Raw genomic sequence first — 23,130 nt, 5'->3', positions numbered from 1 at the left:
GAGAGAGAGAGAGAGAGAGCCGCTGGGGAGGAGGCGCTCCCCCCAAAGGAGACAATTTTAAACCACCTATAATCCTATCATCCAAAAATAATTTCTGTTAGCATTTTGCTGCCTATTTTAGACTGTGTTTCTCAATGCAAAAACACATCTACAATTTTTTGTTGCAATAAAGGAAGGATCCTGCCCTGTGCTATTTTATATCTTGCATCCACACCCCAAATAGAGCAAACATTGTCTCAGTCACTAAATATACTGCAACCACCTCATTTTTAAGGACGATGTGAGGAATTCCATTGAGCAGATAGGCGGTGATTTATGTAATCGTGTTCCTATTTGCAGACTTTTATCGTGGGCTCCTAGAGATCGCGCTGCAGCACGTGCCCTCGAAGCCAGGAGGACTAGAAAAGATGGGAGATTGGGGAATGGTTAAGTCACCGGGCAAGATTTTAAGCACGCAGAGAAGGGGGAAAGAAGGTCAGCGAGGGTGCGGCCGGCGGAATGCATAGGGCCTAAAGGAGTCGATTTGGGAACGGTGGGCGGCAGAGGGTGGGTGGTACCCAAGAGCTCGCGGCGCGGAAAGGTGGAGCCCCAACCCCACCCCAGGCAGGCTGCGACAGCGGGCGGTCCGGGCTCAAAAGCTGGTGCGCCGCCGTTCCTCACCAACAGAGGGCGCTGGGTCCGCAGTAGTTCTCAGTGGGCGGGTTCCAGCTGCCCGCCAGATGTGGACTGCTGGACCGCGGGAGAAATGAGCTCTACCCCAGCCGTTGCAGACCCGCAGGCGGGGCGAGAGCGAAGAAGGGATGGCAGGGGATAAGGGGAGTGGCAGAGTTCCCCACTGTCTGTGCTCTGCAGGCTCCCAGATTGCCTTCACTTGTGTATCAGAAGAGGGTAGCCTCCCGCCCAGAGGGGGCGCCGTTTTCTGATTCCCACAGAAGTGCGGTATGAACTGGCAGGGGACCTGGGGTTGGCTCAGCAAGACCGAGCCGGGTCCATCGAGTGGGCCCCGGGCCAAGAGAGATCCACGCGACCGTCTGCAGCGGGAAAGAGAACCGGCCTCGAGGGCTTTGAGCTTCTTGAATACCCAACCCTCGACTTCAGACGCTCCAACTCTCACACACACGCACACAGATCCTCCTGGCGCTTTCTGTCCTGGGTGCGGTGTGCATTCCAGGAGAGAGAAACTGAGGCACAGCAGGACGGAATCCTCTGCATATTGTCTGGTGCAGAGAAGTTGGGCTAAGAAGGCCTCAGCCCCAAGCTCCAATTAAGGACGCTGGGCAGGGGACAACCCCAGGGAACCGCCCTTTTGACCTGCCTGCTGTCCCCACCCCCGGCGGCTTCCCGGACTCGGGAGTAATCAGCTGCTGCGCGCTGTTGTAATTGGCGGTGCAGGCCCTACCTAGCGGAGGACCGGCGGGCAGCCGAGGGGCTAATTGCAGGGCTTTCGGGTCGGTAGTTGGGGATCCCTTCCCCGGAAACTCGGAGTTGGGGGCTTAAACCCCAGAGAGAATGCAAGAGGAGGAGCGGAACGCCCTGAGAGCTGGGGGGGGGGGGGGGGGGGAGGGGAGGGGACGGGGTGCGGGGAGCAGATTCCAAACTCCCCACTCCAACCCCAGAAGTCCTGGTTAGTCTTGTCCGAGTCTCCTCCCTCGTCCTGACCACCCCCCCTCCTCTTTCTGCCACCCCCGTCACCTCCCCCCCTTCTCGTATCCCTAGGGCGCTCCCACCCTGGGGAAGAATGTGCCCTACTAGCGCACCCTTGCCATGGTAACGGCACACCCCCACCCCCGCGCACCGCAGCAGCCCGGCCTGGCCCGAAGGGCGGCGAGAAGAGGCGGGGGGCGCCTCCCAGCCCTGCGGACACACCTCGACTGCCCTGGTTGCCACAGCAACCGGGGGCGTTTCGAAGTGCGCAGCCGCGAAGTGGCAAAGGGCTCTGCTCTGCTCACGATCCCTCACCCCTCTAATTCACCAGCAGAGGACCCTGGTTCCTCAGGAGACTGCCCTCCCCCAACTTCCAGGACAAAGTCCAGAGAGGGATCATGGGGTGTTACAGCTTCCACACACTGCAAGCCTAGGGAGCAAAAGCAGCTGGAGAGCCCCAGAGAGCCTGGAACCTAAAAAGGAATCCCCCCTGTCCCCACCCGTCCTCCTCTCCCAGCAGAGCCCGAAGGGGGCGCTGGCAGCAGGAAGCTGGGGTAGGGCCCGGAGGCGCGCAGGCCCAACAGCCGAGCAGTGATTACAGGGACCTGTCCCTCCCGCCCCCGGCTCCCACTCTCATTAAGTCATTTTTTCCCCTGTTGGAAAGTCCCCGCGCCTTGAGCGCAGGGGTTGGGGCGACCGCAGGCAGCTGCCGGCAACCACATAAGAAGTGGGAGTGGGAGGGGAGGAGGGGGACCGCGACTAGGGCCTGGCCAAACTCCAGTGTGGAAGGCCCCCTGCCGGGGGCTAGCTGGGGGCACCTTAATTCGGGGGAAGGAGGGGTATGGTGAGGATGCCCCTGACCTTGCTTCTCACCCACCAGGGCCCTCCGACAGCTACCAAAGTCTACCTTTGCCTCTCTCCTCTTCTTTTTTCCAACCCTGGGACCTTGGGCGACTGTAAAGCAAGATGATTGGGTTCTGATCCCCACACTAATCTGGCTGCTTCTCCCTGACCTTGAACCCACCACTGCCTGCTGATCTGTCCACCACCCTCATTCTCTATTCCTCCCCATCCTCCCGTTGGGACCTTCCAGGTTCCATTAGACCAGTGGTTCTCAACCTTGGCTGCACATTAGAATCACCTGGGAATCTTTTTTTAAAATCCTGATTTCTGGGCCTCATCCTCCGGAAATTCTGTTTCTTTGTTATGGGGTGAGGCCACAACATTAGTAACAAAGAAACAGAATTTCCGGAGGATGAGGCCCAGAAATCAGGATTTTAAAAAGATTCCCAGGTGATTCTAATGTGCAGCCAAGTTTGAGAACCACTGCACTAGACCAAACTATGTTTTCCTTCTGCAAGATGACTCAGCGTCCATCAAGGTGAAAGGTGTTGAGGGCGGAGATGGTCCCCTTCTCCTCTGAATGTTCTCTGGTCCCCCTTCTGTTCTCATTTCCAAATCTCAGCCCTGGTCCTCTCTGAGCTGTTGGAAAGTTCTTCCTCCCATCCTCCTCCACTGTCCCACTGTATTTCAGCCCCTTTCCCCTATTTGCAATCAGTACATTGATTCCTGCCTCGCCCTTCAGCCGGTATACATAAGCCCAGTGCCTCTTGGGCCCCATTTTCCCTGCCCTTCATCATCTCCACATCTCCCTTCAGGCCCTTACCAAATTCCACACACCCTTGCCTGTTCAGTTATGGGATCCAGCTTTGGTCTCAGGACTCTAGTCAGCTTCTGGCCCAGAGGGAGGATGGGGGTGGGCAACACCCTATTTGTTCCTTCCCCAACTTGTCCTGTCTTCCTTTACATGTCAGACTAGCATATGTTAGATCACCATGACTCAACTGGTCTGGTGTCCAGCCCCCTGCCACACCTCACCGCCCACCCTTCCTTCTAGAGGCAGCATGCTCTCCAGAGTTACACCTCCTGCCTCCAAATTCCAACCCTGATCCTATGTCCCCCATTTCCAGCCTCTCCTCCCCCAGGTGTCTTCCTTAAGCAAGGAAGGCAGAGGAGGAGGAGGACAAAGCTTATGCTGTAGTGGACACTGCTGGGGGGAGGAAGTGCCCACCCCCTATTCCTCCATTCCCCACGTGCCACCATTCCACCCCCCCCCTCCCTCCTCCTCCTCAGGATGGTATGGCAGGGAACCCAGCCCCCACAGCTCTCCTGGGTGAACAAGAGGAAAGGAATGAGGCAGGTGTGTCTGGCTGCTCCTGCTTACCCCTCCTCCCTGGGGACTCTTACCGGCCTGCCTGCCTGTGGGGCTGTCTTTTGGGGGATGGGGAGAGAAACCCTGTATTCCATAGAGGCAGGAAAGCTGAGCATGTGAAAGGAAGACCATGCTGCCGTAGGCATGTCTGGGAGCTGCTGGGATGCAGGCATTGGAGGGGAGGGAGCTGAAGACAAGCTAGTGAGGTCAAATCTCCCAGCTGGTGGGCCTACAGGGGTGTATCCTTTCCTTCTTACCCTTCCCCAGGGGTAGGGAGGCATGGGACAGGGCTAGGGAAATATGGGGGATTTTTGTAGGCTGGCAACTGGGGAGAGGAATAAGACTCTGTCCTTGTCCAGTTGATCATGAAGGGTGGCACTCTGGGGTGAACTGAGGCAAGCAGCAGGATCCCCAGCTGTGAGCAGCAGGAGGCCTGGATGAAGAGGTGAAGTGTTCTCTCCCTAAGATCCTGATCCCACCTTCCTCTCCACTCCCACCTCCTCTCTGAGGATCTGTTCCAGAAAACATCAGATCTGAGAGCCAAGGAGAGTGTGACACTGAACCAGCTCAGCAGTGTTTTCATGGGGGCATGAGGATGGGGATGTGCTTGCTGACCCAAGGGCACCCTGAGTTGGGGATCTGGGGGCACAAGAGGTCCAGGAAGGATGCCTCCTCCCCCACTCCAGCCTTATATACCCCACCTCCCCTGCCTGGACTCAGAGAGACCAGAATCCAGACAGTGAGTCTCCTGGCCCTCCCCCGCCACCCTTCTCCCAGCCGCACCTCCTAACCCCACCTGCTCCCTGGGGCACTGGGCTGGGTTGAGCTGGGTCTTGCCCAGGATTACTCTTCTCAGAGTGCCTCCTGTCTCTGCTGACGGGTGCTGCTGGGCACAGCCACTCGTCCTGGCTTGTGGCAGAAGGTTCAGATACAAGCTGGACTGCTAGAGCTCTGGCATCAAGGGCTCTTGAGCCAGCCCCTTGTCAACATCCCCTGCCTCCACTCCATCTAGTCTGGGCCCCATCTCTGGGTTGGAAGACAGCTATAGTCTCCTAACTGGCTCCCCTGCTGTCAACTTGTCCTCCTTCAGCCAGTTCCCCATGCAGTAATCAGGTGGGAATCAGACCATGACACTTGCCTGTGCCTGCTTAAGACCCTGTGAAGGTTTCCATTCCTCTTCAATAAAATCCCAACTCCTTACCTTGACCTAGGACGCATGATATGACCCTTCCCCTGCACTCAGCTCCTCTCTGCTAATCTATCCCTTGATTTCTTCACTCCAATCACACTGGCCTCTTCGCTATTCCTCATCAGAGCGTCTGCATTCACATGGCTTCTGCCTGGGAAGCCCTTACCCTCAATCTGGGCATGGCTCTCCTTCTCATGGGGCCCCCAGCAACAGTATCACAACTCCAGAGGCCTTCCTGGACCAATCAATGGCTTTATCTAAAGGAGCCCCACTCCCCCCAAATTACTCTACATCCAGCACTCTGTTTTATTTTCTTCATCGCACATAGCATTGCAATGTTTTGAAATGAGCATTGTCTGAAATGAACTTGTTTATGTATTTACTTGTTTATTGTCCATCTCCCCCAGCCAGAATGTAAACTCCAAGAGGGCAGGTGCTGTCTCTCTTATTCACATCTGTATTCCCAGCACCCCTCATCCCCTGAAGAGTACCAGGCCACAAAGAGTGCAAAATAAATATGTGTTAATTGAATGATGAGGGAGGGTGCTGGGAGGGTGTCTGGGCCTCTCTAGGATCTCTGCCGCTCCATTTCTTCTTTTCAATCCTCTTCCCGCTGCCCACCAGCTTCCATTCATTCCCTCCCACTCCAGGGGAAGGGAGGAAGGATGAAAGGAACCAGGCATGGGGTTGGTGGCACTTGCCCCAGGATGTGGGGCAATTCCCAGCCCAACTGAGCAGCTGGAGCTTGGAGCCCACAGAAGTGCGTACGGAGGTCTAGACTTTCCCGTGATTACAAACTTGAGGACCCTCAGAACTGGAAGGTTCCTATAAGATCATGTGATTCAACCTCCTCTCCCAGGAGCCAAGGCGACTCTGTCAAGGTCTCAAGCAGCAGGGAAAAGGCCAGTCTCAGGGAGGGGAGCCCTCTGCTACTTGCAGACGCTGACCCACTCGGTGATGCGGCACTCCTCACAGACCACGAAGCAGCACCAGTGGAAGCGGCAGTGGCAGCGCTCGCTGCGTGTCTGGCGCAGGATGTTGTGGCCCCGACCACAGCACATGCTGCCGCAGCCGTCGGGGCCCGCGCTGCTCTTGTTGCACAGGCGGCCCACGGTGCCCGCCGAGTCCAGGCGCGGCTCGCGCTCGCAGAAGTCGGGCGACTTCTCGAAATAGACCAGGTCTGCAGGGCTGGCCCGGCGGCGTGGTCCGGGAACGCCCGGGGCCGGAGAGGGAGCCCCGCCTGGGCCCAGCTCCAGCTGGCCGCTGTTGCGGTTGTGCGGCCTGATGAGTGTGGCGCGGTGGAAGCGGTTGCGCAGCAGCGCCCCCACAGCGCGGAACTCCGGTGTCACCTGCCAGCAGGTCTTGAGCTGGCAGCTGCCTGAGGTGCCGTGGCACTTGCACTTCCGCCGCATGTTCTCCATCACGGCCTGCAGAGGGAGGCACGGTGAGAAGTGACCCAGGCCACCCCACTGCCCTCCTGCCAACACAAGACACTGGTCTGAGAGAGTCAGAGGCTTTTGAAACCAACGCCCATTGAACTGAGGCCCGAAGTGGGGTTGGAGGGTGGGGGTAGCACAGCCCCTGAGCCAGGCTGTGCAGAAGAGAAATCTGCCTGCTCTTCTGCTGCTCTCGCACCCACCTCCCACCAGGCCAGGCCTTGGGGGAATTCCCTCTTTCCTGCTCCCCCCTCCCCCTGCCCGCCTTTCCCAGCACCTGCAGGGGGCCCTTGGGGCTGGAGGCTCTTGCTTCCTGAGGGGGGATCCCAGATCCTCAGGGAAATTCCCTCTCCTTCCATCCCTCAGGTGGGGGCCAGAAGCAGGGGTGTGCTGGCCCCACTACATCCCAGCCCCAAAGCCTCTGGCCTTGCTCCAGGCTGTGAGTGGGGGCTTTGGGGAGTCTGAAAAAGCCCCTTTCCTCCTCTGGGCCCTGAAGCCCTTTGCTGGGAACCTAGGCGGGGGAGGGGATGGAGAGACGGCCCTCCCCCCAGCAGACTGCCTGGGGCTTATTCTGCCCAATGCGGAGTACATAGTTCCTCCTAGGAAACAACACCAACAGGGCTCCAAGGCTTTACCTGAATGCAGAATGGGAACAGAGCCCAAAGAGCAGACCCGCCAACCCAATGAAAGTGGAGAGAGGTCGCAGACCTCCAAAGGAGGTGGTTAGGGAACAGAACCTACCCACGCCCTGCTCTTCTCTGGAGTCTCCTCCCAAAGAAGCCCTTGGCATTATCCTCACCAGAGGACCAAGAGGGAGTTGACCACATCCTCCCCCCCCCCCCCCCCCCCGCTCCCCGTTCCATGTCAAAAATACACCCTCAGACAGGGAGGGCAATGATCAGGGGCTCTCAACCTGGGCAAGAGGGCCATAGACAGACACCCCGCTCATCCATGTTTTAAAGGGCTCCTCAGCCTGTATGTGCAGCCTGTGGTGTCAGCACCACATGGGAACCAGCCCAAAGCCTTCCCTGGCCAACAGCTCCAGAACATCTGCTTCCCACAGGCAGCAGCCATTAATTAGCCAGTTTAACGATGAGGAGGAGGCACTGCTGGTATGGGCTGGGATAGTACTGAAGCTTGGGAAAAGAGCTGCATGGACAGGGCAGGACTGGGTGGGAGCTAGACTTGACCTGAGTGTGGATATGCCTCAGTTTACTTCACCCCTAAGGCAGAATGGGAAGAGCTAAATCAGCTTGGAGATTTTTTTGGAAGGAGAGGGTGAGCCAGCCTGACTGAGGGGCCAGGAGAAAGGGGAGTGAGATGGAGAAGGTGCCAGCCAGAGTGAAGGGAAGCCAGGACCAAGGCCTGAGTAGGCCTGGCAGGACAAGAGAAGGGGCAGGGTAGGGGTGGAATCGCCAGGAAAGAAGAGTGCGGAGTTACCATGAGGCTAAGGAGGCACCTTAGTGTAGGTGTGCACCTAGAGTAGACTATGCTGTAAGCAAAAGAGCAGGGCCCCAGAGCTCAACTGCCCAGAGATGAATCCTGCTTCTACCCCTTTCCCACTGGTTACATCACCTTCAGTCAGTTTAGTTTCTCTGTGCCTCAGTTTCCATATCTTAACCTGAGGTTCATAATAGTGCCCTCAATAGGTAGTTGTATGGATTAAGTAGGCTAATACGTAGTAAAGTGCTCCAAACAGTACCTAACATATAGTAAGCACTCAATAAATCCAGTTTATTATTACTTTCATCTCTCTCTCTCTCTGTCTCTCTCTTCAATTGAATGAGACATTTGAGGTAGCATGACCATTTGAGGGTAGGGGAGACTGGGACACAGTTCTATAGAGGTTCCTAGGAACCTCACTTTGAGGAATTCCCCATTCTTCACAGAAAGGTTGGGAGAGAAGAAGGTTGCAGCAGAGGATATCACAGAATCATGGAACACTAGAGCGATGGCCTTATAGATGATCCAGTTCAAATTTCCCACTTCATAGGGGAGGAGAGAGGGCGGCAGAGCCAGGCCTAGACCCCTGAAGTCTGACTACAACCCTGTCTCTCACCATTGTTCCCAGAGGAAATGGGCAGAGCAGGCTGCTCAGCAGAGGGTGAGTTAATTTGGGCAGGGGTTGTTTCTGCCCTCTATCCCCAGGCCTAATCAAGTGCCTGGCACACAGTAGATATTCAATCCATGCTTGTTGACTGAATTAGGAGGGGGCAATGAGAAAGTTGCTGAGTTAGGGGGAGCCATGTGGTTCCCAGAGGAGAGGCAAGCTGGGGAAGGGGAGAGGTTGTGGCAGAGGGAGTAGAGTGAGGGGTTGGGAAGGGTAGTTCTTACCTGCCTCCCAACTCGGTTGTTGTGGAGTCTCATGCGTGCGTGGATGTCTCTATGAGGCTCCCGGGAGTCCAGAAAGTCTTTAGAGAAGCGCTCCCCAAAGCCCACGTCAGGGCTACAGCCGCCCCACTCCCAGGAGTCCTGCAGGCCAGGGCTGGCAGGGGGCAGGGCTGGGTGCTCGGGAACCCCGTGGCTCAGGCCCTTACCCCGCTGCAGCGCATCCAGCTGTAGGCGGTGCAGCTTCCTAAGGAAGGCCTCCTCATCCCCACGCCGGGATGCATCACAGCCGCACGCCCTCAGTTTGCCCAGGGCACAGGCATTGGAAACCGCGTGCACTACGCCGGCTGCAGCAATGGCATACGCGAAGGCACTCTCTCGGAAACCTGCAGGTAGAGATCCAGGAAACGTAGGCTCTGAGCAGCCTTGACATCCCATTCCTCTGCCTTCTCTACCCAAGCTTCTCACCATACAGAGGGGAAACTGAAGCCCAGTGTTGGGAGAAGGCCTGTTATAGAGCACAGAGTCAAAGGGGGTGATAAATCACACCACAAGTTCTGCCCAGAGGATGCAGGTGGTGGGAGTCTCCCTCATAACCCTCCTTTTTGGCACTTATTTCTCTGTTTCATTAACATCACCCTTAACAAGCTCAGAATTTGTATCTACATCTCTCCTTTTGGACAGAAGGTATCTGGTAGTAAACATTCTTTTTAAAATCAGGGACTTGCCCTAGCTGGTTTGGCTCAGTGGATAGAGTGTCCACCTGCAAACTGAAGTGTCCCAGGTTTGATTCCTGGTCAGGGCACATGCCTGGGTTGTGGGCTCGATATATATTTAAAATAAAATAAAATCAGGGATTTGATCTACTACCTCTCTTATAATATTTGCATTGTAAAAATAAGCCTGCAGAAAGAAGGCAAATTAGGTAACCTAAACAGTAAATCACCAGTGATGGAATTCCAGGTTGCAGGAAATGTTAATGGGCAGATGGGTAAGTCAGAGGAGCTGGTATCCTCCTAAAGCTCCTGGCCCCAAGATTGCCTGCCTGGTGCCCCCCCCCCCCCCCCCCCCCCCCCGCCCTCCAGGTCCACCATAGAACCTCTCTGGGGCCAGAATTGAGAGGCAGGGAAATCAATTGGCAGAGTTTCCCCTTTTCCTCTCCACAGGACATTCCTGAACATCTGCTCAGAGAAGGGCTACCTGTGGTGAGTCTAGGTCAGCTGAAGGTTGTTTGAGGGATGCTAGAGGTGAGCCCTGTGCCTTGCATGGGGTCAAGCATAATAGTGTTGAAAACTGAGAGGGAAGCGCGATCTAACACAGACACTTTCCCTGAGATGCTGGTGTTGGTAGGTGAGGGTGGGGGGCACAAAGACTCCCTCATGAGCCACTCTCAGGGGCTCAGGGCTGGGCCAGCCTGGCCACTGACTTGTCTACACTGCTTTCCTCCTTGGTGTTCCCAGAGCTTTTCTCTGGGACATCCCTGGTAGGTCTGGGCCTGTGGCAGGGGAGGCCTACTTGCAGAAGAGTATCTGGCTCCCAGACCCACAGCTGCTTCTTGCTTATTCTGCATCTGAGAAAGGACCAGCTATGAGCAGGTTCTGGGACAAGTTTCTGACCAGTCTCTGAACCTGTGTGGGCAATGAAAGAAGCTAAAAGTAATAATAGTCCTCATACAAAGAGGAGAATCTACCTGTGCCATGGGCCTCTGCTGAGGAAGCCCAAAACTAGCCAGAGGCTGAAGGCCTTGGGGGAGGCCCGAGGTTCAGAGGAAAAACTGGGGCCTTCCATTCAGCATCAAAGAATGGAAGGGCATGCTCTCAGAGGACTTACAGCTCCAGAGAGCCAACCAAGACTGGACAGAGACCCTAGCCCAACCTCACCATGTGCACCACAGGCCCCTGTCCTTCTCTTCCTGCCCAACCAACTCAAACAAAAAACCCAAGATATATAGTAGTAGTTAAGATTATGAACTTAAAATCAGATTGCCTGGGTTCAAATCTAGGCTCTTCCACTTACTAGATGTCAATAGCTATATGACCTTGGCCAAGTGACTTGACTTCTCTGTGCCTCACTTTTCGCGTCTGTAAAACAGGGTTATTATTATCTGCCTCACTGTTGTTCCAAGGATTAAATGAGTTAGTAAATTTAAAGTACTTAGAATAATACCTTACTCATAGTAAGTACTATGTAAACATTAGCTATTAAGTTCTTCCTGCTGTCTGACCTCACTCACTATTTCTATAGTTTCAGGCCATTGCTTTTTGTTTCCCTGATCAGGGACAGAGCCCAGAAGCTCATCTACAATAAATTACTTAGGTCACCAGAAGCCCATACAGCAGACTGTCCCTCTCTATTTTCTCTTTCCAGCTTGTGGTATCTTTGGGACCTTTCATAAGAAGCCAGCTATGAACAGACAAGAAGAGATGGATATTAGACTGGAACCTTCAAAGGGTATACTGGGAATTGGTGGCAGCTGCAGAGGAGTAGGCACTGCTCTGGGAGGTGGGGACCAAGAGAAAGGAGGACAGATTCACGCTAAGGAGCACAGCCTGTGTTTATCCATTGCGTTTTGTCTATGGCGGTGGTCGGCAAACTCATTAGTCAACAGAGCCAAATAGCAACAGTACAACAATTGAAATTTCTTTTGAGAGCCAAATTTTTTAAACTTAAACTATGTAGGTAGGTACATTGTTATTAACTTAATTAGGGTACTCCTAAAGCTTAGGAAGAGCCACACTCAAGGGGCCAAAGAGCCACATGTGGCTCGCGAGCCGCAGTTTGCCGACCACTGGTCTATGGAACTCTGAAGCACTTTTCTTATTGCTGAGGGAGTCATCAGTCTGCTCTTTAGACAAATGGCAATATTCAGATCTCGAGAGAAAGCCCACACCTCAGAAATCTCCTCCCCAGAACACACACACACACACACACAGTGAAAGGGAGATGCCCAAAGTCATGGGGGTTATGGAGCTGGATCCAGCCCCAGCTCTCCCAGTTTCCAGGCCTGACAACTTTTTGCTAAAGATTTTGACAGGGAAGACTTGCTGCTGAGTAAGAAACCAGGTAGCCCAGTTCCCAGTTTCCATGGCACTGACTATGGATGGCACCAGGAAAGAGCAAGAGGCTGGTCCAGGGGGATGTGCTAAGCCAACCATCATATTCTAGGCTCTGTTACATTCAAGGATAGGCTGGAAGAAACTGGAGAAATGTAGTCCACAGCCTGCAATGACCACCCATACCTACCACAGGCAGCAAAAGAAACCATTCCATGGTTTCTAGTAGCTGTCACAGCCCCATGTAGGTGTGACCAGGCGGAGTTTCTGTGGCCACCCTCTGTTCTAAGTATCCAGGCCTCGAGAAGTCCAGCCCACTGGGTCTGCCTCCAGTTCCCATTCAGGGCCCCAGTTTCGGTCCTGGCCCCGACTGTCTGGAGCAGACGCAGGCACTGTGCCATCTGGCCAGCTGGAGGGGGAGAGGGGTGGGGCCATGGCCAGCTGGGCTGCCGGGAGCATTGGTTGGGGTGGGGGTGGGGGGCTCGTTAAGACACACAATTAGCCTCTCTGCCTTTGATCTGGGACAGGGACTGCCAGCATCTAAGTGGAGTCAGCTGCTGCTACAGGCTGAAGCCAACGGCCAGGAAAGGGCTGGGGGAGGAGATTCGGAGGGTAGGGGAGTGTGGAGGAGAGAGGATTCAGGAGCCAGTGGGAACCTGGAGAGGGTAAAGAAGCTTGAGCCCTGCCCATTTGAATCAGACAGAAAAGGGGAAAGGTCTGGTCCCCATTCTCTCTGTGCAAACAATCTGTGCGTGCTCATGTGCCTGGGCTGAGAGGGAGAGAGTTGTGTGCATATGGGAACACTTAGGGATGACACTGAATGTGGCTACATGCTTGCACAAACATGGGTAGGAGTGTGTGTGCATGTCAGTTTCATTTCTTGGACTACTCTTACATGGCACAGTTCACCTCTGGGCACAGAGATCATGGTGGCCTTTTAGCTTGGGAGGCAGTATGGCAGGAGTTGAGTGGAATCTCTAAAGTTAGCTGGCCTGCACTTGAGTCCTGGTTCTACAGCTCACTTACAAGCTGTGTGACTAAAGGCAAGTTACCTAACCTCTCTTAGCTTCATCTGTAAAATGAGGATAATAGTAGGACCTCCCGAATGGAGATTGTTTGAGGACCCTGAAGCACAGATAAAGTGCTTTAGAAGAGTGCTTGGCACACAGCAAGTACTTACTATGTGTTGTCTGACTTACTAGAGTAATGGGACCTTAAGTGACCTTGGCATATGATTGCCTGTGCCTGTGTCCCCATCTGAGTTCGGCCACATACCCCAAGCCTGGAGACCTAGGCATGAAACCAAGACTCTCTGAGGATGAATGTGAAAAGGAGGTGGGAGAAGAAAGAACCAAAACCTTGGAGAACAGAGGCTGGACTCTAACTTGCTGGCTTCTCCTGCACTAGGAGCCTGGCTTGCTGTGGGGCCTCCTGTGCCTTCTATCCAATCGGCCTGGGCCTTAGGGAGGGCAGTACCTACACTGTGTGGGAGCTCCAGGACCTGCTGTGTGAATCTATTGCAGTCTCCTCCATCAAGCTTCTCCCTGTCCTCTGAGCCCTGCTCACGCCAGGGTCCAAGTCCAGACTGAAGTAGCCCCTTCCTCAAATCTCCCTCTGGTCCCTGAGTGAGAGATGGGTTCTCTAGTTCTCACAAGGAAGAGCTCCCCTCTAGCTGGTCTTCTGCCAATACTCCACCCACCCAGGCACTAACCCTCTGGGTCCTAGAACTAAAAGCTGGGAATACCAGTGCCCTTGACACTTAGGTCACAGCTGCCCCTGGGCTGGGTAAAGCAGCCAGCATGGACTGGGAGCCCTCTCACAGCTTTTTTTTTTTCTTTTTTTTTTTTTTCTGACTCTAGCTTCCTAGAGACCCTTCTCCTTGGCTGGGTAACGCCCTGTTATATGCCCTGCCTTCCCAAGAACACCTCCTTTCCTTCTCTCTCCTACACTAGAACCCCATCCCTCAGCCCAACCCATCTCAGGAAAGGTGCCAGGACAATTAGATGACAGTAACAGCATTAAAATGGAAGGCCCAAGGGACCACCTCTTCCTAGCAGTTCCTGTATTTTAAACATGGCAGGATGCACCTTCAAGAAACCCCATTGGCAGCCTGGGTCAGGAGAGGGCTCAGCACCTTGATATTCCATGTGGCAGAACTAAGGTCACCTGGCCCCACAATGGACAGCCCAGAGCTTAAAATGAAGTGAAACTGTGGAAAGGGCTTATACCAGAGGCTGGCTGCCACCAAAAGTGGTCCCATGGGATTTAAACTCAGCTAGTCCTTCAGGTCCATGGGCCAGGGCAGACCAGGAAATGACCCCATGACTGTGAACTGAGAGGTGGAGATGAGAGAGGTCCTTTGAGGGGGGAGTGGCAATTCCTTTCCAGAAGCCCAGAGTCCCCTCCTCAAGGGAGAGGCACAAATGAGGTGTCGCAATGCCGCAATGCCGGGAGCAGAAGCCGCAGAGGTGTGCGACGGTGTTCTGAGGCCAAAGGAAGGAACCCAGCCTCCTTGCCAAGCCCAGGAGTCGCTGTCCCGCCCCCTCCCCGCTTTGGGCGCCGCCCCGCCCCGGCTAGCCCTGGCAAGTCTCCCCCTCCACCCCTAACCTCTCCCCCTACCGTCCCCCTAGCTCACCTCCCGCTTATTAAACTGCAGGTGAACCCGGGAGCGCCTGGCGCCGCGCCAAGCCCGCTCGGTAGGTTCTACCGCTCGGAACTCGCCCCCAGTGTCCAAGACCCTGCGTCCTCCCCTGGGCGCACGGGCCTCGCCAGGCGCAGCCACCGGGACGCCTGGCTCACTCTGTCTAGAAGGGACAGGAGGACCAGAAGGAAGAGGGGCGCCGAGGCCAGGAGGGGTAAAGAGCTAGCGTTGCCTCGCCCCTTCGGAAGCGGCGGGGCTGAGAAGCTCAGCGCCCGCCTGAGTCCCGGGGAGCGGAACCGAAGCAAAGTGCTACGGTGTCCTCACTGCGCGGCGCGAGCGCTGGAGGGAGATCGTGACTTCGGGGAACTCGGGTGACCCAGAGACCCACCCGGAGTGGGAGCGGGCGCGCGGCGGCGGCCAGCGCCGGCCTGGCCCGGCCGGGGCGTGACAGATGCGGAGGCCTGTCACTTCGCGTCGGCCGGCTCCCGGCGGGGCAGGGCGGGGCGGGCGCCGGTGGGCCGGCTAGCCGGGGTCCGGGCCCGCCGCCCTCCAGTGGCTGGAGAGGCTCGAGAGCAGCGGGGCGGGCGGGGCGGGAGCGCAGGGCCGGGCGGGGGGCGCCCTCTCCGAGCGGCGCGGCTGGGCCCGGGAGCCGTCTGCTGCGGCCCGCGGGGATTAGTTCGCGGCTGCATGCCGCCACACGCGTCGGGCTGGGCTCCGCCAGGGAGAAACAGCGCCCCGGGCTCGCGGGGGAGGCAGGAGGGAGAGCGCGCGGGGGCGGGGCGGGCGGCCTGGGGCTGGGCTGGGGGAGACTGGGAATGCTCCGAGGGGTCCTGGTGAAAAGGGGAAGACCCTGGCTTTCTAAGTTCTCTCTGAAGTTGGGGTCCATTGGAGCCTTATTCTTCCAGAAGCTTCAGGCTCCTAGGCCAAAGGGTATAGGAGTACCCCTCCTTCCTCCTTCACCGTCAACCGAGAATTGGACAAGTCCCCAGGAGCGAGGTCCTCGCACTGTCCCACACGGGTCCCCACATAGCCTCACCCAAGCAGCTGAGTAGGAGAGATAGGTATCCAGCCAGGCCCGCCCAGGAGGCAGGACCCCCATCTTCCCCACAGCGCCTGAGTCAAGGCCTAAGATACCAACCCAGGAGGTAGGTGTGAGCAGAAATGAGTGACAAACCCTTCCTAGATCTCCAGCCCAAGCCATTCTAGGGACTGCCCAGGTGAGACCTGGATGACCTAGCAGTGAGGAGGGAGGGCAGGAGTCTTAAGTTTCTCTGTGTTGTGAGGGAAAAAGAAATTGGCAGGGCCTCCAGGCTTACTAGGCTGGAGGCACACACACCCAGTGCCTCTGATTCAGAGAGAGCTTTCCAGAGAGGTGAGGATGACACAGAGGCTGGTGGCATACCCTGCTGGGAAGAGCTTCTTCGGAAGTACAGACCTTTTACCTGCCCAGGCTTCCCTCACCTACGCCATTTGGCAAACGTCCCCCATGCCTCTTCATGCTGATTCTGGGTACTTTATCACAGGCTCTCTGACCCCAATGCTGTTTGCTAGGTGGTGGGTAAGTGAGGCAGGCCACAGACATAGATAGTTCCTGGGCCTGAGATAATGCATTGCAATCACAGGGCAGGATAACCCAGGAGTCCCCTTCTCAGGCATGGAACCTGCCACCCTGGACCCACACAGCCCAGCCTCTAGCCAACTCTTCCCCATTTGTGTGCCCCTTCCCCCACTCACTGTGTGTGCGTGGGGGCATTTCTGAGACCAGATAAAGGTAGCATGGCTGGCAAATGGGCACCTGAGGCGGTTGCCGGCTTGAGGGAGTGGGTTGGGGATGGCTGGCAGATATAGGTTTTGAGGTGGAGGTACTGGATGGGGCAGGCAGAGGGGCAAGAAGAGGGGCAGCTACCTCTGCTGAAGATGGGACTCTCGTAGGGGATCTTATTTCGAGTCTCGAGACTAGAGCAGTTCCAGCGCTGGTCCCGGAACTGGTGCTGACATTCGTGGATGGCAATCTGGATGCCCTGGATGGCCGAGGCAGCCACATCAGGGTGGCGCACACACACCTCCATCTGCCGCTTACTCAGGCCGGGCAATGTCAGGCACACGGTGTTGGCGTCGAGCACGGGCTCCGGGGGAAGGCGGAGGCCCAGAATGTCGTTGGGTGCAGACCTGCAGAGTGGGATGGGGGTGGGTGAGTGTTTGGGGAACTAGGAGGACCCCATCTAACAGTACACAGTCTGTCCCAAAGGCTATAATCCCCTGGCCTTTGACTTTGGGCCCATCAGTGTACCCCTAAAGCATTCTCTTTTCCTTGACCTTCTCACCAGCATCAACTCCAACAAAACCCACCCAGCTACACACCCACACAGGTAAACATGTGCAAATGCACACATCTGGAATGCCTGAACACACAGTATTTTATAAGTGCATCTGCAGACATAGATGCTTACACACAGCATTCCCCAGAAGACCACTCTTTAAGACATGTTTCAGACAGTCATATTCCTGAAGACACACTTCTGCACATTGAGGTGAACACCCAGACCCACCAGACATAGTTACACACACAGACACACAAGTATACACATGTGTTCATCTTAACATCTAGGAGCTCTCACATTCACATACATGTGAATACAGACTGCTATTTACATAACACAGCTTGCTGGGCTCACACACACACACACACACACACACACACACACCCCTTCCATCTTCAGTACCTCACTGGCCCCACCTGGGCTACACCCTTCCAACCCCCAACCCTGTCCCTGCCTGTGAGCCATCTCCAAGGTGAAGCAAGGCAGTTTGAACTTACTCCTCAGGTGGGGGTGCATGGCCCCAGCACAGCACTGACTCCAACTTGGTACTTGCTACACACACACAAACACACACACACACCTCACCTTCCCTTCTAGTAGCCATCACTCTCCTGGGCACTGCCCTGTCTCCCTGGACTGCCCATATTCTGTCACCAGTTCTACACCCTCCTATGAGGACACTGTCTTTCATTGGGCAGCAGGACTTTCCTGCGACACTGTCCCTCCCTCCTTCCAGGGTCCCCAGAGGCCTCTGTGGCTGGGGGTCCCAGCTCTCTAGGAGGGCGGAGCATAAGGTGAGGGCTCACCTGGGCAGGGCGGCAGCCAGCAGCAGTAGGAAGAACAGGAGCGCGCAGAGCGCGGGCCGCGGCTGGGGCCCAGGTCGGAGAAGCCGCAGCCAGGGGCAAGGGTGGGTGCTGCCCATGGCGCGCGGGCCGTGATGGGCGGGGAGTAGGGGGCTCACAGTCCGGCAGGACCCGCGAGCCAGGGGCGACGGCGCATGATCCGCGGGGGTCGGGGTGGCTGCGACACAGAGCTCCGACCTGGGTCACGGCTCCGGGAGCAGACGGCGCCCGCCTCCCCGCTCCATGGGGCAGCGCCCCCGGGCACCGCCCCCGGGGGGGGGGTAGCGGGCGGGCGCACCGGGCACCTCCTGGCACAGGGGTCCAGGGAATTTCCCGAGCCCCCCCTGCGACAACTCCTGGTGCCTCTTGAGGGTAAGGGGGGCCCGGAGGTGCTGCGGGCTGGGGACGAGAGGCTGGGGTGCCGGGCAGCCCCCCAGCGCTGTCCCGCCGAGCCTTCGCTTCCGAGGGCGTGTGGGGCGAGCCGGGGTGGGGGGTGTGGGGGGGCGGCGCTGTCTGTGCTTGGCCTCGCCGCCCAGAGAGTGAGTGACTGTCCCAGCTCAGGGAGCGCCGCCGCCTCCCCACCCCCCCAGCGTGTCTCAGGGCTCTACCCCACGTGACGTCATGACGGGGTGGAGGAGTGGAGGCGTGTACGCCGTCCTGAGGCCACTGCGTCCGCTCAGGACTCTGGGTGGGAGCGGACACGCGGGGGGTAGGGGAGGAGGGGGCTGGGGTCTGTGCGCGTAGGCACGGGGAGGTGCCAGTATTCCGGACGTGCTGGTTTGTGTTGTAAGGTGTGTGTTACTGGGAGGTGTGGGTGCCTGGCTGAGACACAGCTGCTGGGGAGCGGTCCCCCCCAATACACACACCTGCAAGGGCTGGAAGGGGAAGGGCTGGCCCCTCTGCTGCCTCCCCCACTTCAGGGGGGACTTCCCAGGCTTGGCTGTCGAGGCAGGTGTAGGATTCTGCAAAGAGGGGTTTGGCAGCTTCTGGATCTTGCTCTCCTTCGCCGTGTGACCTTAAACAGGTGCCTGCTGCTAACTGAGGCACCCTTTGCTCCTTTGTGAAATGAGGTTAATGAGGCCCCCCTCATCTAGTCACCTCCTCCAGCCAATGAAGATAAAATTGCTGGGACTCCAGTAGTAAATGCTTGTCTGGGCGCAGAGCACCCAGGAGTGGCACACCCTGGGAGGGGTGGGGTTAGAGAGCCTTTTAATCCTAAAGGTGTGCTTCAAGGGCACCTTATTTCACCCTCTTTTATTCACAAGAAGATATTTAGGTTCAGAGAGTGTCGTGACTTACTCAAGGCCACACAGCAAGGAGGTGGAAGAGTTGGAACTAACACCAGTTTGCTTGATCCTGAGCACAGCAGCAACTGCCCCAACACTGAGTACTGCTTGCCCTGGCCCTGCACCTGTAGGTCCTCTGGGAGCTCCCCAACACCAGCTTCCTGCCTCAGGCCCACTCCTCTCTGGGGTCCCTTCCTGTCCTCTCTCTGTAGCTGAACACTGGGCTCACCTCAATATAGGCAAGCGCCAGAGAGCCAGAGGGTTGGGATAGAGGCTTCAGCGTCTGATTCTGGTTCTAATCCAGCCGTGGGCAAACTACGGCCCGCGGGCCAGATCCGGCCCATTTGAAATGAATAAAACTAAAAAAAAAAAAAAAAGACCATACCCTTTTATGTAATGATGTTTACTTTGAATTTATATTAGTTCACACAAACACTCCATCCATGCTTTTGTTCCAGCCCTCCGGTCCAGTTTAAGAACCCATTGTGGCCCTCGACTCAAAAAGTTTGCCCACCCCTGTCTAATCTGTGCCCTGATAGTGAATCCTACTCCCGCTGAGGCCTTAGCATCCTCCTTTCTAAAATGGGCACAAGCCTCCCACTCTATATACACACCTCCCTGCCAACCTCACTGCCCTCTCTCTCTGAAGAGAGCCCCTACTGGTTTAAGGACAAACTACCGAACCTCTGGCCTCAGAGACAAAAGGGGCCCTTTCCTGGAATTGGCCCACCCTGGGGAATTGGCTGAGAGGGGTGGGGCCTTCTCTGTCCCTATGCTGTCAGGTGGCTGAGGCAGCCTGAGCAACAGCAGGCTGATGGCCTACTCCCCCCTTCTTCCCCCCATCTCTGCCTGCAGCCACCGCAGCTGTCAGGAATTAAGGACTTGAGGCTGTGGGGGATGGGGGTGGCAAGGAGGAGGGGGAGAAGATTGGCTGGACAGCACAAAAACAGCTGGGGCGGGGCGGGGGGGGGGGGGAGAGGAAGCAGTCTGTGTCAGCCAGAGACTTGTTTGACCCCAGCTGCCCTCTGCCCCCCACCATGTTGCAGGCACCATGCTACAGGCACAGGAAATTTGGGACTAGACTTTGGGAAGGGTATAGAGAGGGACAAGGCAACACCAGGCTCAACACAGGAAGGAGGCATGAACCCAGGGTGAGGGCAGGGGCAAGCCAGGCTGGGAGGTCATGCTCCCATTGGCTGCTAGAGAAACTGAGGCCCAGAAAGGAACATGCTCAATTAGGAATGGGTTCCTAATCCTTACTCCCTGCCTAGTGCTCACACTAGCATTTCCCAGTACCCATGCATCATACGTATCCCCTGGGGTGGGCCATTGTGGGAAATACTGCTTCCAGTCCCAAGCAGCTGAACCATCCTTTCCAGGGGCAAGGCCTGGACATCTGCTTTTCTAACTGGCATCCCAAGTGATTTTTGTGAGGACCACATTTGGGAAACACCACTGATCTGCTTGAGTGGCTGATTTTTTCCTTCGGCCTCCATCTAATGAGGGAGGGTCTCTTTGCTCTCCCACCCTCTACTGTTCAAGAACCATAGACATGTAGAGGAGAGGGAGAATGCCTTTTCTTCGAAACCCCCAGGAGACAAATAATGTTGCCCAACCCTGCTTGCACTAGGGCGTGGTTCTGGCCCGATGTCAAGAGGGTTTAGAAGCACCAAGCCTGGGGCACCTCTCCACAGTTTGGGGAGGAGAGGGCATATGTAGGGTTTTGGTCTACGTGCAGATGAAGCCCAGAAAGAGTGCCCGCCCCAGCCTCATATGACCCACACCATGGGCAGCCCCTAGGCCCCACCCTGGCCCTGCCCTGGGCTCTGGCCCTTAGCCCAGCCCCAGCCCCCGCAGCAGCCTCAGTGCAGCCTGAGACCACAATTACAGGGGCCACTGGGGGTGGGGGAGCACCATGGCTGAAAGGCAGCTCTGAGAATGGTTCCAGCTGTGGCAGCTCTGGAGGAGGTTGCAGGGAAGGGAGTGCTGGGAAGGCACCAGGGTGAGAACAGGTGGGACCCTCAGTCCTGAAGCTCTGCCAGAGAAGTTTGTCTTGGTGAAGAAGAGAGGGAAGGAGTCCCGGACTGATACGGGAGCTTTCTGTCCACTTGTCTAGGTCTCAGGGGCCACTACCCCTCAGCAAGGTAAGGGAGCATAGCTTGCTGCTTCAGCCTCCCAAACACCTAATTTGTTTCGTCATTGAAGGGAAGGGGAAATGTTTCTTGAGCTCTCAGCCTCCAGCTGATCCTGGCCCTTCCTGACATGGTCACTCGCACATCTGGAGCATCTCAGGACTCTTCCCCCATCGCTTTGATTCCACATGTCCTCCATCCCTCAGCTTTGGTGGCTCAGATTGTGCCTGGGGCTGAGCAATTGGGTCAGCAACGGGAGGTGTGTGTGGGGGGCAGTGTATGATGGGATATTTTTGAGTTCTGCTTCCAGCCTCCTCCCCAGGCAGCAGTGCAAGAGCACAGAGCCCTCTCTCATCTTAAAGAGGACCAGGATAATGGTTAAAATGGTGCCTATCGGGCCATTACTCTCACCCTTCACAGATAGCTGTTCCCAGACTCCTGCTAGGCTCCGTCACAGAGGATGGACCCCTAACAAGTGACTAGCACTTTAAAGATTGCAGTGCACTTTTACATGTACTGATAAGCTACCAGGCACCACCCCCCCCCCCCGCCCCCATTTAATGATGGGAAAACTGAGGCTCAGAGAGATTAACTGATTTGATCAAGGTCGAGCTAGCAAACTAGGCCTTTCGTTCACTGTATCATGCTACTTCCTCTGAATTCCTTTTAACATGCTTGGGTTGGTATCAGTTCATGCCACTGCCTCAGTTTCCTTCTCTGGCATCATGGAGAAGAATGTCCACTATCACCCACCCCATACACTCTCTACTCCCCCACTCCCCTGGACCTGGAAGTAAAGATGGGGAGGCAGGCATCCCAGACAATCTGGAACCCTAGCAGCTTAACCTAAACTGTCTCTGGGTCTCCTTGCTTCCTTTCATCCTTTCTCCTGCCTACCATTCTGAGTTCCCTAAACGTCCTGCAGGTTCTGTTGTCCCTTTTAATAGGGAAACTGGGCTCTGTGCACCCTCTGGTGGTCTCTGAAAGAAGTTCAGGATATTATTTTTTAAAGTATTGTACCCATCAAAGAGCTCTGGGGAAGGCAGAGATGTGAATAAAAACCCTATCTGTAGGAAGCTTCATTTCACCTCCACATGGCCCACAACACCAGTTCCACTCTCTTCCCTTTGTAAGTTATTCAAGTCCGCTTGTACAAGAAGTTCTAAGTCCAAATTCTCCATGACACCTCCCTGAAGCCCAGGCATTTGACCCAAGGGAGCCAGGAGAAGCAGGAAGGAAAACCCAGATGCTCCTTCCTTCCCACAGCAGCCTATACCCCCTTTCCATACATGCCACATGCTGGGGCCCAACCTGATCCTTGAGGTCTGAACCAGGCTAGGTCATAGATGAGGATGGAGGGGCATTGAGGGGCAGAGGGGACAAATGCACTAGAAGCCATGGTTAGGGTCTGGCACGTCCAGGATAAGTTCCCTTTCCTTCTGTTTCATTGAAAGAACTCTGCCATCCTCCCTGTGCCCCTATTCCCTGTGGTCTTAGTGGGGCTGTCAATCCCAGTCAAAGTAGTTCATCTCCCTGGACATTGTTATTGCTTCAGGAATAGGCAAGGAACCCAAGCTGACCCAGTCAGGGTCTTCCTCAGGACTTCTGCTTAGAAGGCCATTCCTTTTCATATCACTAGCTCTAGGAATGTAGGCTGTCATTTAGAGAAAGTCAATCGGCAGTAGGCGAGAATGAGGATAGCATGAAAAGAGAGGCAGAGGTAAGCAGAAACAATAGATGTGGGGTGGAGGTGGGAAAAGAGACGTATGACCCTTTGGGCCCCTGGGTTCACTGTGCCTGAATTCACTTTTACCCCTGGACTTCCAAGGTATAAGACCCATTCATTAACTTTCTTTGGACCAAGCTCATTTAAAAAAAAATATGTCTTTATTGAGTTTTATAGAGAAAAGAGGGAGGGAGAGAGATAGAAACATCGATGAGATGAGAGAGAAGCATCATTGATCAGCTGCCTTCTGCATGACCCCTACTGGGGATCAAGCCCAAAACCCAGGCATGTGCCTTGACCAGGAATAGAACCTGTGGCCT

The 23,130-nt window shown here is 55.8% G+C and overlaps 1 protein-coding gene across 2 annotated transcripts; it reads right to left on the bottom strand.

Annotated features, from left to right (window-relative positions):
- Nucleotides 1–5,415: 5,415 nt before the first annotated feature.
- On the bottom strand, nucleotides 5,416–18,171 carry WNT10A (Wnt family member 10A). Of its 2 annotated transcripts, none has more exons than XM_036320516.1 (4): nucleotides 17,631–18,171; nucleotides 16,410–16,672; nucleotides 9,019–9,195; nucleotides 5,416–6,472 (listed from the first exon to the last, which is right to left on the bottom strand). In XM_036320516.1, exons 1-4 carry the CDS (start codon nucleotides 17,744–17,746, stop codon nucleotides 6,015–6,017), a joined length of 1,014 nt encoding a protein of 337 aa, XP_036176409.1. In that variant the 5' UTR covers nucleotides 17,747–18,171; the 3' UTR covers nucleotides 5,416–6,014. The 2 variants fall into 2 exon arrangements, with proteins under 2 accessions (XP_036176409.1, XP_036176408.1); XM_036320515.1 differs by having other exon boundaries at nucleotides 8,816–9,195; nucleotides 17,631–18,169.
- Between the last annotated feature and the right edge of the window lie 4,959 nt (nucleotides 18,172–23,130).

This window comes from Myotis myotis, unplaced genomic scaffold, assembly GCF_014108235.1.
Source record: "Myotis myotis isolate mMyoMyo1 unplaced genomic scaffold, mMyoMyo1.p scaffold_m19_p_8, whole genome shotgun sequence".
Classification (NCBI taxonomy): Eukaryota; Metazoa; Chordata; class Mammalia; order Chiroptera; family Vespertilionidae; genus Myotis; species Myotis myotis.
This window is presented reverse-complemented; position numbering and strand designations above follow the sequence as displayed.

What these genes read in the sequence shown, in the direction of transcription:
- WNT10A (XM_036320515.1), bottom strand. Translation starts at nt 17,746, where the DNA reads ATGGGCAGCACCCACCCTTGCCCCTGGCTGCGGCTTCTCCGACCTGGG. An exon ending in CTGGCTGCCGCCCTGCCCAG is followed by an intron (nt 16,673 to 17,630) that starts GTGAGCCCTCAC and finishes CCCACTCTGCAG; the next exon opens with GTCTGCACCCAACGACATTC. An exon ending in GAGTCCCATCTTCAGCAGAG is followed by an intron (nt 9,196 to 16,409) that starts GTAGCTGCCCCT and finishes CTCTACCTGCAG; the next exon opens with GTTTCCGAGAGAGTGCCTTC.